Raw genomic sequence first — 15590 nt, 5'->3', positions numbered from 1 at the left:
CCTAAAAATAAAGGTCAAAACCAAAAGACAGCAAACACCCAACCAACCACCCTTGCACTAACTATATGTACAAAATATACAATATACACAATATCTACAACCCAACCCACACAACCACCTCTAACTACCGAGGGGAAGGAGGGAGTGTAAATTGGACTGCAGCAATGTGGATCTTCGAACATCTACATTTATGGTAGGTACAAAACTGTACTATGTTCTTCATCTCACATTGCTGCAGTCCTTACACTTGGGTAGAATCCCAAAGGAGAGGTAAGGGAGGATGGCTAACTACAAGGAAGCAGGAGCTGCCAACATGCCCTGCAAAACAGCAGTGGCAAAACCAGCCCTGGATTTAGAGTAAAGTGGCAGGTGATAATGCCTAGAGAAAGTATGCACTGAACTCCAAGTAGCTGCCTCCAAAATATCCTTGGTTGCCACTCCCCTCAAAAAAGCTGTTGAAGTGGCAGTAGCCCTAGTGGAATGAGGCCTAATCCCAGCTGGAACCTCCTTGCCATGATGGGAATAACAGAAAGCAATGCAAAACCCAATCCACTTAGAAATAGTTTGTTTAGACACAGGCTTGCCCTGAGAACTCAAAGCAAAAGAAACAAACAACTGCTGAGACTGCCTGAACCCTTTATTTCTGTCCAAATAATAACGCAACTGCCTGTGTACATCTAAAGTGTGCAAAATCTTTTCCCCTTTATTTTGGGGATTTGCATAAAAAGTAGACAAATGAATAGTTTGGTTTAAAGCCACACTAGAAACCACCTTAGGCATAAAGGAAGGATTAGTACGTAATGATACCCTATCCTTATGGAAAATCAAGAAAGGCTCAACTGCCATAAGGGCCTGCAATTCAGAAACCCTTCTTGCAGAGGTAATTGCCAACAAAAAAGCCGTCTTCCATGATAAAAATTTCAACTCAGAAGTAGCTGCAGGCTCAAAAGGTTGTAGAGTGAGTTTCTCCAACACAAAATTGAGATCCCAAGCAGGAGTAGGAGCTCTTCGTGGGGGTCTTATATTCTTTGCCCCTCTAAGAAATTGCTTGAATAAAGGATGAGAAAACAATGGTGGGACACAATCATAGTGAGCCGAAATTGCTGCAGTATGAACCTTAATAGAAGAGAAAAACAAACCCTTGTCCAGTAACTCAGTAAGATATTGAAGAGCCACACTCAAATTAGGCTCAGAAACATCAAAATCTTTTGCTGCACTCCAAAACAAAAATCTCTTCCATTTATCTGCGTACACTTTCCTTGTACTAGGCCTTCTAGCTTCCAAAATCACATTCAAAACTTGTTGTGGAAGTTGAGACCCTCTATGGTTTAAAACAGAATATGCCAGGCTGTTAGGTGCAGAGAGTGAAGTTTGACATTCAGCAAATGGCTGTCCTCCTGTGACAACAGGTGTGGAATTGAAGGCAAAGGCCATGGAGGCTTCCGTACCAGACTTCTCAGTAATGGGTACCAGTGCTGTCGAGGCCAATCTGGAGCTATTAAAATCATCCTTGGCTTGTCCTGTCTGACCTTTAGAAGTACCTTTGGGAGGAGAGGCAGAGGAGGAAAGGCATACACATGAAGATTGCTCCAATTGAAAGAAAGAGCATCCACTTTCCAAGCTGTGGGATGAAACCTTTTTGTGCAAAACATTGGCAGCTGATGGTTTAGTGGAGAAGCGAACAGATCTATGTCTGGAGTTCCCCATGACACTGTCAATTTCTGAAATACTTGAGGATCCAATTTCCACTCGTGGGGATCCATAATTCGTCTGCTCAACACATCTGCTAAGGAGTTCTGTGCTCCTGGCAGAAACCTTGCCTGAAGATTGAGCTGTAAACTGAGAGCAGTCTCCCACAACATCATTGCTTGCCTGCATAGAGGATAAGAATGCATTCCCCCTTGCTTGTTGATGTACCACATGACAGCTGTGTTGTCTGTTAGAATCAACACCTGCCCTGGAAGAAGTAATTCCGTGAAAGCTATTAATGCAAACTGGACTGCTAACATCTCCTTCATGTTGATATGTAGATGTTGTAGTCTGGCAGGCCACTTGTTTTGTATCCACTTTCCATGTAGATGAGCTCCCCAAGCTTTGTCTGAGGCATCTGTCGTTAAAATCTGACTCGCCTCTGGCCGGGTCACAGAGAGTCCCTTGTTTAGGTGACATTCCTGAGCCCACCATAAAAATTCCTTTTGAATGCAAAGTATTATTTGAATGACAGTGTCCAGATCCTGGCAGTGCTGTGTCCATACATTTTTGAGATACCATTGTAGCTTCCTCATATGCAGTTTGGCATTGGGAAGCACCAGAATACAAGATGCCATGAACCTTAATGCTTGAAGGACTGTCCTTGCAGTCAGCACGGACTGATGAGATAGTTGACAGAAGTAAAGGGATAGACTCTTTTGTTTGTCCTTGGTTAGAAAGGCCATCTGGGATGCTGTATTCAGTCTCACACCCAGAAAGCACATGTCCTGAGAGGGTACTAGACTGGACTTTATTTCGTTCACAGAATACCCCAGGCATCTTAGCACTGCTATCACATATTCCAAATGATGAAGAAGCTCTTCCCTTCCTTGGGCCAAAATCAGGCAGTCGTCCAAATAAGGATAGATCTGTATTCCTTTTAACCTGAAGAAAGCTATCACTGGAGCCAGAACTTTCGTGAATACTCTGGGCAGTAGATAAGCCAAAGGGCAATGCAGAGAACTGATAGTGAGAAGTCCCAGCTCGAAAACGCAGATACTTCCTGCAACTTAGTCTGATAGGAACATGAAGGTAAGCCTCCTTGAGATCCAAAGTTACCATCCAATGATCTTTGCCCAGCAGAGGTAAAAGCTGCTGTAACGTCAACATTTTGAACTTGGGAATGTCCAGATAAGTGTTGAGGGTAGATAAATCCAAAATTGGTCTCCACGTGTTCCCCTTCTTTGTTACTAGGAACAGGCGAGAGTAAAATCCTAGGCCCACTTCTGGCATAGGGACCGGCTGTATGGCCCCTATTTGGAGTAACAGAGAAATTTGCTTGTGAGCCTCTATTCTTTGTTGAGGAGGAATGTCTGGCATGCCTTTGAAAGGAGGCAAGGTATGGAAATAAAACCTGTAACTGTGGTGTATGATATTCAATAACCATCTGTCTTGGGTAATTAAACTCCAATTTTCTTTGAAAAGTGCCAACCTTCCTCCCAAAGGTGCTGCCAGACGAGAAGGCTCTGGCAGCTGAAAAGGTAGGTCATTGGGTCTGTTTACGAAAGGACTGACCCCTGCCCTCACCGAAGACTGTGCAGGAGAACTCCCTGTTCTAGGCCTGAAAGAGCCCTGAGCTCTGCCCCTACCACGTCTAGATCTACCCCTAGACTGGGAATCATAAGAAGGATACGTCCACCCCTTAGTAGGCCAATTTCTACTAAACTTTGGAGGCTGGACCTGCAAAAAATCTTTAACAGTCTGCATAGACTTAGCCTTGTCTTCCATTTTCTTTAAAACTGCCTCAACAGGAGGACCAAACAACACATCAGATTGTAAAGGAGCATCTAAAATCCTTGTTTTAACATGTTCAGACAAATTTTGATCCCTTAGCCAGGCGTGCCTGCGAAGAACTGACCCAGTGGCAGCCACCCTAGACGAGGCCTGTACAGCATCAAAACCACATTGCAAAGAATGCTTACCCACCTGTTCAGAAACATGCACTAAATCTTGCAACTCTTTACAATCAATACCTACTGCCAGAGCATCAACCTTAGACTTTAATTGTGAAAGGAGATAGTTCTGGTATTTCAACATGTGGAACTGGCAATTCAAAGCCCTCATAGCAAGAGTGGAAGAAGTATAAACTTTCTTTCCCCATCTATCCAAGGCCCTAGCCTCTTTGTCTGCAGGAACCTGATTCTTAACAACAGAAGCCTTAACACCTATAGGCCCCTGACTAACAGTTTCTGGGTCAGCCCTAGGACTCTTAAAAAGATACTTATGAGCTTCAGGCACCCTGTAATACCTATCCGGCTTAACAGGAGCAGGAGGCAAAGAATCAGGATTAAGAGAAGCCTCTGCAAAAACATCTTCTACTACATCCAAAACAGGAGGTATAGCCAAAGGCCTATGCTGGGGTAAAAACAAAAATTCCCTAAGCCTTTTCCTGGAATCAGAGAAGTCCTGACCTTCCCACTTAAAATGCTCCCTCATGGAATGAAGAGTTTCTGAAAAAGAAAAATCCTCAGGAGGAGAAGCAGAAGGAGTAGAATCATCCAGATCAGAATCGGAATAAGGAGAGTACTCCTGCAAGTCTTCAGCCGAAGACTCTGAAACATCCGAAGCCTGCTCCAAACCCCCCAGCTCAGGCTCCAACCTAGGTCTCTTATCAGGAGGGGGCATAGAACCCTAATTAAAGTAATCAAATCTTCTGCCATTTTAAGCATATGCTTCTTGGGCACAGTACCTGAAGAGCTAGGGGTAACACCAACTGAAGCCAAACCTGGCCTACCCCTGGGAGAAGCCTTTGAAACAGAAGAAGAGGGCCTAGCCACCCTAGGAAGGGAGGGGAGAATAGTAACCTGAGAAGCCCCCTCAGCCTGACTTGCCTCCTGAGAGGCCACATCCTGCAATAATAAGGTCTCACCCTGGGAACACAAAGAAACCTCCGGCGGAGCCACCGGCTCCACCGACACCTCCAAAGAACCGGCGTCCAGTACCGACGGTTCTTCTAGCCTAGGCTTAACTGCCTTGTCCTTGCGCTTCTTCGAAGAAGCGGGCGTCGGAGCATCCGGCGGCATTTTATAATTACACCGCTTCCCAAAGACTAACCTTGCACAATCCAACCTTCTCTTTATAGTGCGTTTATTAAATCTAGCACAAGAGCGACAGCCAACAACGTCGTGCTCAGGCCCTAAGCAAGGAATACACAAAGTATGATAATCTCTATGCGGTATCTGTTTCCCACAAGAAATACAATTATTGACTTTTTCTGACATCCGGTAAATCACTGAGGCAAGAAAAAATGAAAATATTCCCCAACGGGGTACTTAGCCAACTTTGAACTCGGTCTGAAACTTCAAACTTGAAAAATCTCAGAACGCCAACCGGCACTTGCAATGCTGCTTCTGCATCGGACCATGCGGCAAAAAAGACTGAGGATATGACGTCGGTCATGTGCATTTGTACCCTGACGTCCTGATGTCAATCAAATGCGCCTTGACCGACGTCAGCCTTATACTTTGATATTCGGGCCGACCGAGGACAGCGGACTACCCAAGTGTAAGGACTGCAGCAATGTGAGATGAAGAACATCGCAGGAATATTCATGCAAATGTTTTATTTTATGTAGCCCATCTGCAGAATGAAACACAAAATAATTATGCTGTTAAACATATAATGAACTTCAGAAACATGTTGTAAAGATCACTATCACCAGAGTCACATTCAGCGATAGGCACAATGACATAGTGTGGATTTTTTCGGTGGTAATATTCCTAGACTAATAAACACAGTACTAACAATGTTGACATTGTGTCTTACCTTCATCCTGAAAAATGTAATACTGGTCAAAAGATCCACTGTTGACTTCAAATCCTGCAGCCTCTCTGGACTGCTGGCTGGAAAGTTATTCTGTTGCAAATAAAAAACAATAGCAGTTATTTCACTTAACCCTGAGTTTTTATACTGGAAAATATCTAGGATGACATTGTTGGGCACTATTGGCCACTAATTACTTTTTTGAAATTATCTACAGCTGTGGTAACATACTAAGGTGCTGAAACCCATATTCACATGGATCCTCTAAAAAGATTTTTATTAATATCGATGAACAGCAGTAATTATTAGAAGTATAACCTCACACACAAACAAACTGCAAAGTTGCAACCAAATTATGTAGCAATCAAAACAGTAAATGCAACTATAAAAATAATCAACTTCACTTTTTTAACCATGGCAGTTGTTCTGTGTGAAAAACTGAAAGGCTGCCAGCCCAGCCAGATAGAATCTTGTAAATAATTCTATGTGATTTGTAAATATTAATATAATTCACAGGCTGGGTTTACAAATGTAAAAGAGAACTATATGTTATGATTAAATTATATGTTGTACTGAGCACACAAACAAACTGTAACCACATTGCACTCTGCTGGAAGAAAGCTGATAAGGCAAGCACTGTATGACTGATCTCAAACTCGGAGATGTCTGGACCAGCAAATTCTTTCTATTGTTTTGAGACCAGAGTTAATTGCTGGATTTTACATATATAATGTATTTTATTGCTGTGGCCTCCTGCAGGTGTAGATTACAAAAAGAAATGTAAATTTTGAGTTTCTGTTAGCCTGGGAAGCTAAATCAGAACTGTTATGAATGATGTAATCTAAAATGAGTCAGCAGTGATGTATTATCAATTTATGACTTTCGCAGAGAGAGAGAGAATCAGAGCATTTTAGATTTTGTCTGAACCTGAACACATCTTCTCACCAATACTCTGCCTTTGGTCTTTGTGTATGTAAGTTATTTAGAACATTGTTTCTCTTAGAAATAAATAGAAAATAGTAAGATTAGACTAGCTGTTTTCTATATTTATGTCAGACTATTCTACAGTATTATTTTAAGCATTTTCCTGTGATGTCTGAACTCTTGACTAGCACTGTGTTGAATTGAGGAGATTTGTGTTGTGTTTTTATTATTTATTATTAAATATTTTTAAACCTTTCAACTGTGGCTGTTTTAGGAGATAATTTAAGCTCTAGAATACATTGCATGTATATAGTGATACTGTTCAAGCCACTCAAATAAGCCTTGCTATTAGTCATACTTACTAATTGGATAATAATAATACTGCACAGTAAAATTGGACACCCTTTGTTAAGGGCCTTATTAATTGTTGATATTAGTGGTTGGTGACAGTGATTTCTACCTTATAGCCTGGGCAGAGAAGGGGGGACAGCTGGAGAACCTGTGCCAGCTTCCCCAGGAGTGTCTGTGTGTTTCTATATAACCCATATCTCAAAGTGTGTGTGTGTCAGCTACTTGGGCAGGGACATGAAGCACTGGTTAGACAGAGAGGGTGCTGGAGGTTTTAGCTTGACCACTAGGCTGAGACCTGTACCCTATAGCTGTACCAGTGGGGAGTCTTAGTGGGGATCTGGAGAGAAAGGGAGAAACCAGCCCCAACTCACATTGATCTATGTGTGCTCTTAAGGGAAATTGTACTTTACTGTGTGTGTGTACTTGTTAACCTTCCCAATGTGCATGCCCCTCACTGGTGCTAGTGGTGAGGATTGAGGCTCCTTGATTACTGGGCCAGTGCATGGGCATGACACCTTGAAAGAACAGAAACCTAACTAAAACATATTCAATAACTTCCTCTCTTCAGACAAGTCTTATATTAGCCTACTTCCTTATTTTTGCCAGGTTTATTTATTGTTGTTTTAATGGAATCAGACAGGATAGTCCCTATCCTAAATATTGCAGGTTTGCACATTCAGCTGAACATAATTTGTCTTACTGGTGAGGTTAAATGAAACAGTTTCTGCACTGCTAATCTAATCTTAACAGCAAACACCTTGCATAACTGTACCAGGTTCTTCATAAAAGAGCACTTTAACAGTAAGCCATTTTATCTGGGTAGCAACAAAGCAGTAGCTGTTTACACATGAAAAGTGACAGTTAGAATATCCCTGTAGAACAGGACTCTACCCCTCAAATATGTAGTGTTTGCTAAGGTGTAGGCAGTAAACAATATGCCAGTATCTCAAAAATATCTTGGGCAGGCACATGTCTAAATTAAGCTGCTGACACTGCTTCTCCTTTAGTAGAGGGAGCTCCATAAGTGTCTTCCAAAAGATTATTCTAGTTCTGTTAGAAAATTATGGTAATAAAGCAGGCTAAACACTTTGAAAATATTTGTTTGCTAACATGCAAGTCTTCCTTTCCCATCCTGATGAAGACAAAATGCTGATCTGTATTCTTGAAGAAATGCAGTTTCTCGAAGAAGCAACTTAATTATCTGTATACACCCAGCTTAACAGGTGTTCCCTTTCATTTTAGTACTTTGGATAGAAAACAGACGGCGGAATGGAGTAGTTCAGGGATACTGCTGACACAACCTTCTGCATAAATTAAGAATTAGTCTGTTAAAAGATACCCTCTGTGTAAGAGGAGTATGCTAGCCTGAATTAAGCTTCTCCCACATATATTTAAGGGTAATGGCAATACCCTACTGATAAGGGTCTTATTCTGTGTTGTGGCACCACAAAGAAAATTTGTTCTATTTGCAGATATAGTTTTTTTTTTTTTTTGTAGCAGGTTACCTCACCTCCTTTATTACTTGCATCAAGCTATTGGAGTAAAGGTGCCTGAAGAGAATTAAAAGCATATCACCTGAACTGCCAAATTCAGAGTTTTTAGACCGGAATGAATGTGAAAGCCCTTTTGCTGTGTGAGCTGGAACATCCTGTGGGGTAACTTGTGGTGACTGTCCATTGTTAGATGAAAAAGAAGGGAGAACAAATGGTGTCTGGGCTAAGGGAGTCACCAAGTATCTGAATCTTCAGAAGTACTTTTGGAATGAGAGAATTTCCCTTTCCCTTAGACTGATAAGGTATCCATTTCCTATGTTTTCCTGCATGGAATTCTGGAGTAGAACAGTCTGAGCTGTCTGGTCAGAGTGGCGGCAAAGAGACCTACCTATGAAATTCTCCACTGATGGATAATTCAAAGGAAGATTTCTCTGTTCAGCATTTATTTATAAGGGTATGCCTAGAATGAGTCTATACTGGAACACAGAAGTTTCACAACTTCGAATGTCCTAATATCAACCCCTATTCAGTGAACGCTGAAAATACTGAAGCTGCAGAACACCAAATTTCTTCCTAGGGAAGGAATTTGGTTGGTCATTCCTGTGGCTTCACTATTTTCAGCACTGTGGTGGAAAGTTACGGGTCAGGATCAGGTAAGTGTGCGATTGTGTGGACGTAAGGGTTAGGGTGCGGGGTAGATGAGTTAGGGTTAGGGTGTGGGTCAGGTAAGTGTGTGATTGTGCGGATGTGAGGGTTAGGGTGGGGTAGGTGAGTTAGGGTTAGGGCACGGGTGAGGTGAGTGTGCGATAGTGACGAACCTTAGGGTTAGGGATTGGGTCAAGGTAAGTGGATAGCTAATGGTGTATGTACAATTTAGTGTAGGGTTAGATGTAGGATTTTAGGTGCATGTGTGTGAATTGCTGTTTGTTTGGTGTGCTTGTGTTGTGTGTATGTGTGTTGGAACAGCAAATTTTTTCCCTGGGAACAAATTTGCTTTTCTGCATGTTCGATATTGTCAGCGTTCGCTGAATAGGGGTCGATATTAGAACATTCAATATTTTAAAAAGTCGATGTTCTAATATAGACCCGCTTAAAATCTTCTCAGATAATCTACTAGTAAAGTCATCCCTGATGGGATGCAAGTAGCTTGGAGAAAGAGACTGTAGTGAGTACCAATATCCCAAGCAATCATGATTAGCATGCAGAGATAGTAAGACTTTGTTCACCCTTGTTTGTTGATACACCTCATGACAGTGGTATTGCCTATTAGGGCTTTCAATTGCCTTGGTAAAGAATCTGTAAGGCAAAGACTGAAACTTTCATCTCATTTTTGTTTTTGTCTGTTAGGACTCAATGGTCCTGGAGTAGATGGTGAAGAGTCTGTAAGGCAAAGATTAAGACTTTCAACTCATGTATGTTTATGTGCTTGCACTTGTCTTGCTTGAACTTTCATGACAATTGGAAATACTCCCCGGGTAAGGTTTCAAGCATCTGTTGAGCCTTGGAGGGGAGAAGGAACCAGAAAGGGAAAACATGATTGAGTGTTATCTAGTTTATCAATCAATATATTTCTTTCTTTACAAAAGGCAAGAAAGAGTTCAGAAAGAGGTGGGATGGCAATGTTGTGCCCAACCTGATTTCAAAGGCAATGACTCTTTCTCATTTAGTGTGGTAAAATTAATCATCTAGGTTGTTGATGCCATGTACCGCAGAGCTCTCAAAATTTCCCTTGCAGATCATAGGAGGTTACTAGACTAATGATCCTGGTGTCCTTACAAGCTTAGCCAAGAATTTATCCCCAAAAGAGAAACCTCAGTCAACGCCTGTTACTGCCACCTTTAAGAGGGAGAGAAAGTAAGATGTCAGACACTATTTTTTTCCCATTGGAGGGAAGCTATCATGCAGAAAATATCCTGCAGACATGCCAGGAATACCAGGTTTGAGAAGACTGAAGGGTAGACTTCTTCAAGGTTAGTATGAAGCCTACATGAATGGGGAAGACAGACTGTAAATTGTAAATCCTGTAATTGTTTTGAACTGAAGTGATCTGGATCAGAAGATGTCTGAGGGTAAATGTGGATACTTTGGAGTCTGCATAATGCTACCACCAGGGACAGGGGTTTTGTGAAAACTCTCAGTGCCGCAGAAGAACCAAACGGCATAGCAGAAAATTGAAAATGATACCCCAAAGCACAAAATCTTAAAGCCTTTCTGTGATTCGGAGGAATAGGAATGTGACGGTAGGTGTCCTTCAAATACAAGGTAACTAACTAAGTCTGGGGGAAAATCAAAGAAAGCGACATTTGGAGAGATACAATTTTGAATTTTGATATATTCAGAAATGATGTTGGGGGGGGGGGGGGTAAGTCCAGAATGTGTCTCCATGTCCCTTCTTTTCTTCATACTAGGAAAAGTCTGGAACAAAATCCCTTTCTTTTTGATGGACAAAGACCAGGTCCATTATCCCCTGGAGGAATAATTTATGTAAGACTAGAAGAACTTGGTGAGGTATTTTTGGTTTGAGGGCCCTTTCTGGAGCTGGAGGGGAATTTCAGAGACATTTGATCCCATTTTGAATGATGTTCAGAACCCAAATGTCTGATGTTATTATTCTTCAAAGATGAAGAAAAAAAGAATGTTTTCCTGGAAGATTGGGAGGGGTTGACAGAAGGAAAAGGCAGTTATAAGATGAAGTTTTTGTCTGCAAAGGATCCCTTAAAGTTGAATGTAGGATTCACTTGATACTTTTCTTGGAGAATGTCTTCCCTGTCTGTTGGGATTTTTGACCTTTATGGTAGATAGGACCAGATTTGAAGGAAGAGTTCATCTGGAACCTTAGAATAGGAGAAATCATGTATTATCTTTTCCTTTTCCTGGAATTTTTGGAAGATTTCAGAAGATCCCTTTTGCAAACAGCAAAACACTTCCTGGTAGGTAGCTGGTAAACTAATTGACATCACGAGATATTAAAACAAAGTGGGCTAATCAGTCAAGGAGCAAGGTATGACAGCTAGTAGCAAATGCCTTGTTGAAGTTCACAGAAAGAAAGCACGTAAACTGACATTTTATCATGGCAGTCAGAACTCAGTTTGAAAGACAGACCAGTGCAGTCTCTACCCCAAAAATCAGTGTCTGACATCAGTACATTGTAGATGCACAATGTTTTAACGCAGTTTTGCAAGACGGTTCAGTACAGAGACGTGACAATAAATTTTGACAACATCCTTTTGTATTCTTTTAGGAAAGGGGGTAGTGTGGGCATTTTTTTCATAGTCATTGGATGCTGACTTCGATTAAGGAGCATCTCAGGAATGTGATGAGTTTCCATCTTGGTTGGTAGCCATTACCCAGGAATACAGAGGGATGTAGTCTGTTCCAGCTGCTCCATGTCATTTCATGGTGAGTGACAGTTTGAAGACAGTACTATGGGAAGGAGGTTGGAAAGAAAAAATATTCTGCAGGCTGATACAAAGGCCAGGTGGAGATCTGGATGAATGGGTGCAAGGAGTGTTTAATGAAGTCCTAAAGTATGTGGCAAAATCATTCCTGGTGAGTGTGCAAATAGTCCTACATTCTTACCAGATTCCCCTTTTAGCAGCACATTTATTTCTTTCTAGAACGGCTTATTATTGGAGAGAAAGCTTTCAAGAAAGTTTTGGAAGTATTTTTTTTTTTTTTTGATGTTCTGGTCAATGTTTTGCACATTTTGTAGAGGGACTTACAAGCATTACCAGAGCCAGATGATTCAGAACATCCTTTTCTTGAAAAAAGTGTTGAATTTTCAGCCATACTCGTATACTATCAGCAGACAAACAATTTACATCTCCAAGAGGAATTGTTCTTCAACACACCACTGCTAAAAAGTTTTGTCAAGCTCTGTTACTGACTGGTATTAGTCCAAAAAAGTATGACAGTTTGATAACCAGCCTTGGCCCATTGTTGGAAACAAACTATAAGAGAAACATGATGGCTTCACTAGGACAGGGGCATCTACATCCACACTAGGTGATACTCAGATAATCCTTGAAACAAATAACCCTAATGCAGTTAGGCAACAAAGTACTGATTTTGTGACATTAGAATCCAAACCAAACCAGGCTAACTGCAGCTTACAGCGAAAGTATAATTGTGTAAAATCTTACCATAACCGTAGACTGTCCTTCTTTTCACTGTTGCAGTATTCTTCACATAAGGGATCTCCTGCCCAATGTCCAGCCAGTACACCAATGTCTTCAGCTCTTATAGGTGACGTATGTCACACATATGTTCCCCATGCATTATGTAGGACATAAAGGTGATGTATGGACACAGATTTTCAGAACTAAAAAAGACTCAGGAGGAACTGAATACTCTTAGGGACAAATAGGAACATTTGCATCCAGAAGGAAAAATAAAGAAGGAAGAAAGGAGAAGGGCCCCTTGGCCAGGAGGGCAACTAGAACACATGGCAAGGATCAGGATAGAGGAGGAAGGAGGGAGAGACTGAATACTACAACAGAGAAGAGAAGGACATCTACTGTTATGATAAGATTTTACACAACTGTACCATGTCCTTCCAATTCACTGTTGAGTTATTCTTCACATAAAGGAGAGTACAAGAGCTCAACAGGATGCCTGGGAGGAAGAAGATAGAGAAGAACTCTTAACAAACATATGCAAGACAGCCCTGGCAAAGCCTCCTCTGGCCCTGAAAACAACATCCAACTTGTAATGTTTAGTGAAAGTATGAAGAGAGGACCAAGTAGCAGCCTCAAAGATAGAACTGGTATCCAGACCCTTGAAAAAGGCACTAGAGGAGGCAACTGCCCTAATAGAATGTGCCTTATATACGAGGAAACACATCTGGCATGAAAAGAATAACAAAAGGAAATGGCCTTAGAAATCCAGGTGGAGATTGTTTGCAAATAAACAGCCAAACCCAAAGTCATGGGATGAAAGGAGCAAAAAGCTGCTCATATTTGTGAAAAAACTTTATTTTTATCTAAATAATATCTGAGTAGTCTATGCAAATCCAAGGTGTGAAGAAACTTCTCAATGTCAAACTGCAGAGAAGGAAAGAAGATGAATAGACTAATTAAGGGACAACTCACTGACCACCTTGGGCATAAAAGGAGGATTAGTTCAAAGAGAGACACTTTATCTATGAAAGCTAAAGAAGGAGGAATAGCCATGACAACCCGAAGTTCTAACACTCTCTTGGCTGAAGCAAGAGTCAAAAGCATAACAGTCTTCCAAGTACAATGTTGCAAGAAAGCTGAGGAAGCAGGCTCAAAAAGAGCCTGGATCAATTTCCCAAGTACAAAACTGAGCTGTCAAGAAGGTGGAATAGGCTTCCTGGATGGACTGACACGAAGGACACCTTTATGGAATTGCTTGACCTCAAATCTAGAGACCAGAGGAGGATTCAAGGGCAGACAAGCAGAAACTGTTGAGAGGTGAGTTTTCACTGAAGAATATGACAACCCAGCATACAGCAGATCATACAAATAAGAGAGAACAAAAGTAACCCCCACTGAGAAAAGATCCCGATAGCAAGAGAGGCACCAGGGAGATCTTTTCCATATGGACATATATGATTTCCTGGTAGTGGATTCCTGGCTTCCTGCAGAACCACAAACATGTTCTCAGAAAAAAGGTGCCTAAAATGGATCAAAACCTTATCACCCATAGTGCCATATGAAGAGTGGACAAGTGAGGATGGATAGCAGACCCCTTGTCTTGTGGGAGAAGATCTACCCAGTGAGGTAACTCATGCTGATTGCCCCTGACCAAGTGAGAAAGGAGGAGGAACCAATGCTGTCTGGCCAAAAGGGAGTCACCAACAAAATTTTGGGATAGTCCTGCCTGATCTTGTGTAAAACTTGTGGTAACAGAAGAAGTGTGGGGAGTTTACAGAAGCATCCCCTTCCAAGGGAATGACAGGGCATTCACTTTCCAAGCCAGAAGACTTGAGATTCTGAAACAGAATAGGGGAAATGGTTTCTTCAGGGGGAGGGGCAAAAATATCTACCTGAGAAATACCCCACCAATGGACAATGTCCAGGAACACATCTCTGTGAAGCATCCATTCATGAGCTTGTGTGCTGGACCTCCTCAAGGAGTCTGTCACTAGATTGTGCTCTGATATAATGCAAACTGCCTGAAGTGTCACTTGATACTGGACAGCTAGATCCCATACATGAAGAGCTAGTCTGCAAAGAAGATAGGACCCTTGTGCCCCACTTCTTGTTGACATACCACATCACAGTAGTATAGTCTGTGAAAACTTTGAGGGGTTTGGGATGAAAGATGGAAGGAAAGGCTTGCAGAACCCTCATCGCTTTTATGTTGATGTGCTCTAATTTCTGTTGAGGAGGCCAGAGACAATCAACACTTAGGGAGCCACATGTGGCATCCCACCACCTGTCTGAGGCATCTGTGCAGAGCTCCGGTGCAGGAACTGCAGCATGAAAAGGAAGCCCCGGGTTTAGAGAAAGTTTATGAATCCACCACTGAAGCTCAAGCTTGAGACAGGGAAGGAAAGGTATGGTGTTCTGCAAGGATTGGCAATGTTGAAGCCACACTGATTTAAGGTACCACTTGAAGTTTATGACAAACCAGCTAGCATTGAAGGAAGGCTTGATAGCAACACTCAAGTTGAAAGCAGGCATTATTAAGTGAATTCCGGAACATCCTGAATTCACTTAATAAAGCCTGCTTTCAACTTGAGTGCTGTTGTCAGTGCTAGCTGGTTTGTCATTTGGTTCTTGCAGTTTGCAAACACTTGCCCTGATATACTTTTTGGCTGAGTACCACTGAAGTTTCCTCAGATGGAGTCTGGCAAGAGGAAGCATGGGAATGGTGGAAGCCATGAACCCCAGAACCCGGAGAAATTCACTGGCTGTGACAGACACTAGAGGAAGAAGGGATTGAAAAAAAGGATACTAGAGAGACAGCCTTGCTGGCAGGCAGAGATACCAACATGGGAATTATTTAAAGTCTGCAGTTGAAGAAAATATAATCCTGGGAAGGCGTCAGAATTGATTTCTGGAGGTTTATAGTGACACGAGACTGTGTAACAGGTAAGTAGGGAAAAATCTGAATACCTCAAATCCTGCAAAAAGCAATGACAGGAGTGAAGCTTTTAGTGAATACCCTTGGGGCAGTAGACAAGGCAAAAGGCAAAGCATAGAACTGAATATGCAAGGAAAAGACAGAGAAACAAACATTTCTTGAACACAGGATGGATGGGGATGTGAAGGCATGAATCCTTGATATCCAGAGATACCAGAAATGCCTGGGGAAGAAGCAGAGGAAACAATGTCTGAAGGG

General features: G+C 41.8%; 1 protein-coding gene across 1 annotated transcript in view; it reads right to left on the bottom strand.

Annotated features, from left to right (window-relative positions):
* The window catches only part of UNC13A (unc-13 homolog A), a 5702976-nt gene that overhangs the window by 1430452 nt on the left and 4256934 nt on the right, over window positions 1-15590 (bottom strand). Inside the window, exon 24 of the mRNA XM_044054109.1 lies at window positions 5515-5604. Within this exon, the coding sequence (XP_043910044.1) occupies window positions 5515-5604 (90 nt within the window). The remainder of the gene's footprint in view (window positions 1-5514; window positions 5605-15590) is intronic.

The sequence above is a fragment of the Protopterus annectens genome, chromosome 13.part0, assembly GCF_019279795.1.
Source record: "Protopterus annectens isolate FY-2018-M chromosome 13.part0, PAN1.0, whole genome shotgun sequence".
Lineage (NCBI taxonomy): Eukaryota > Metazoa > Chordata > Ceratodontiformes > Protopteridae > Protopterus > Protopterus annectens.
The sequence above is the reverse complement of the archived record's forward strand: the minus strand, read 5'-3'. Positions and strand labels throughout refer to the sequence as shown.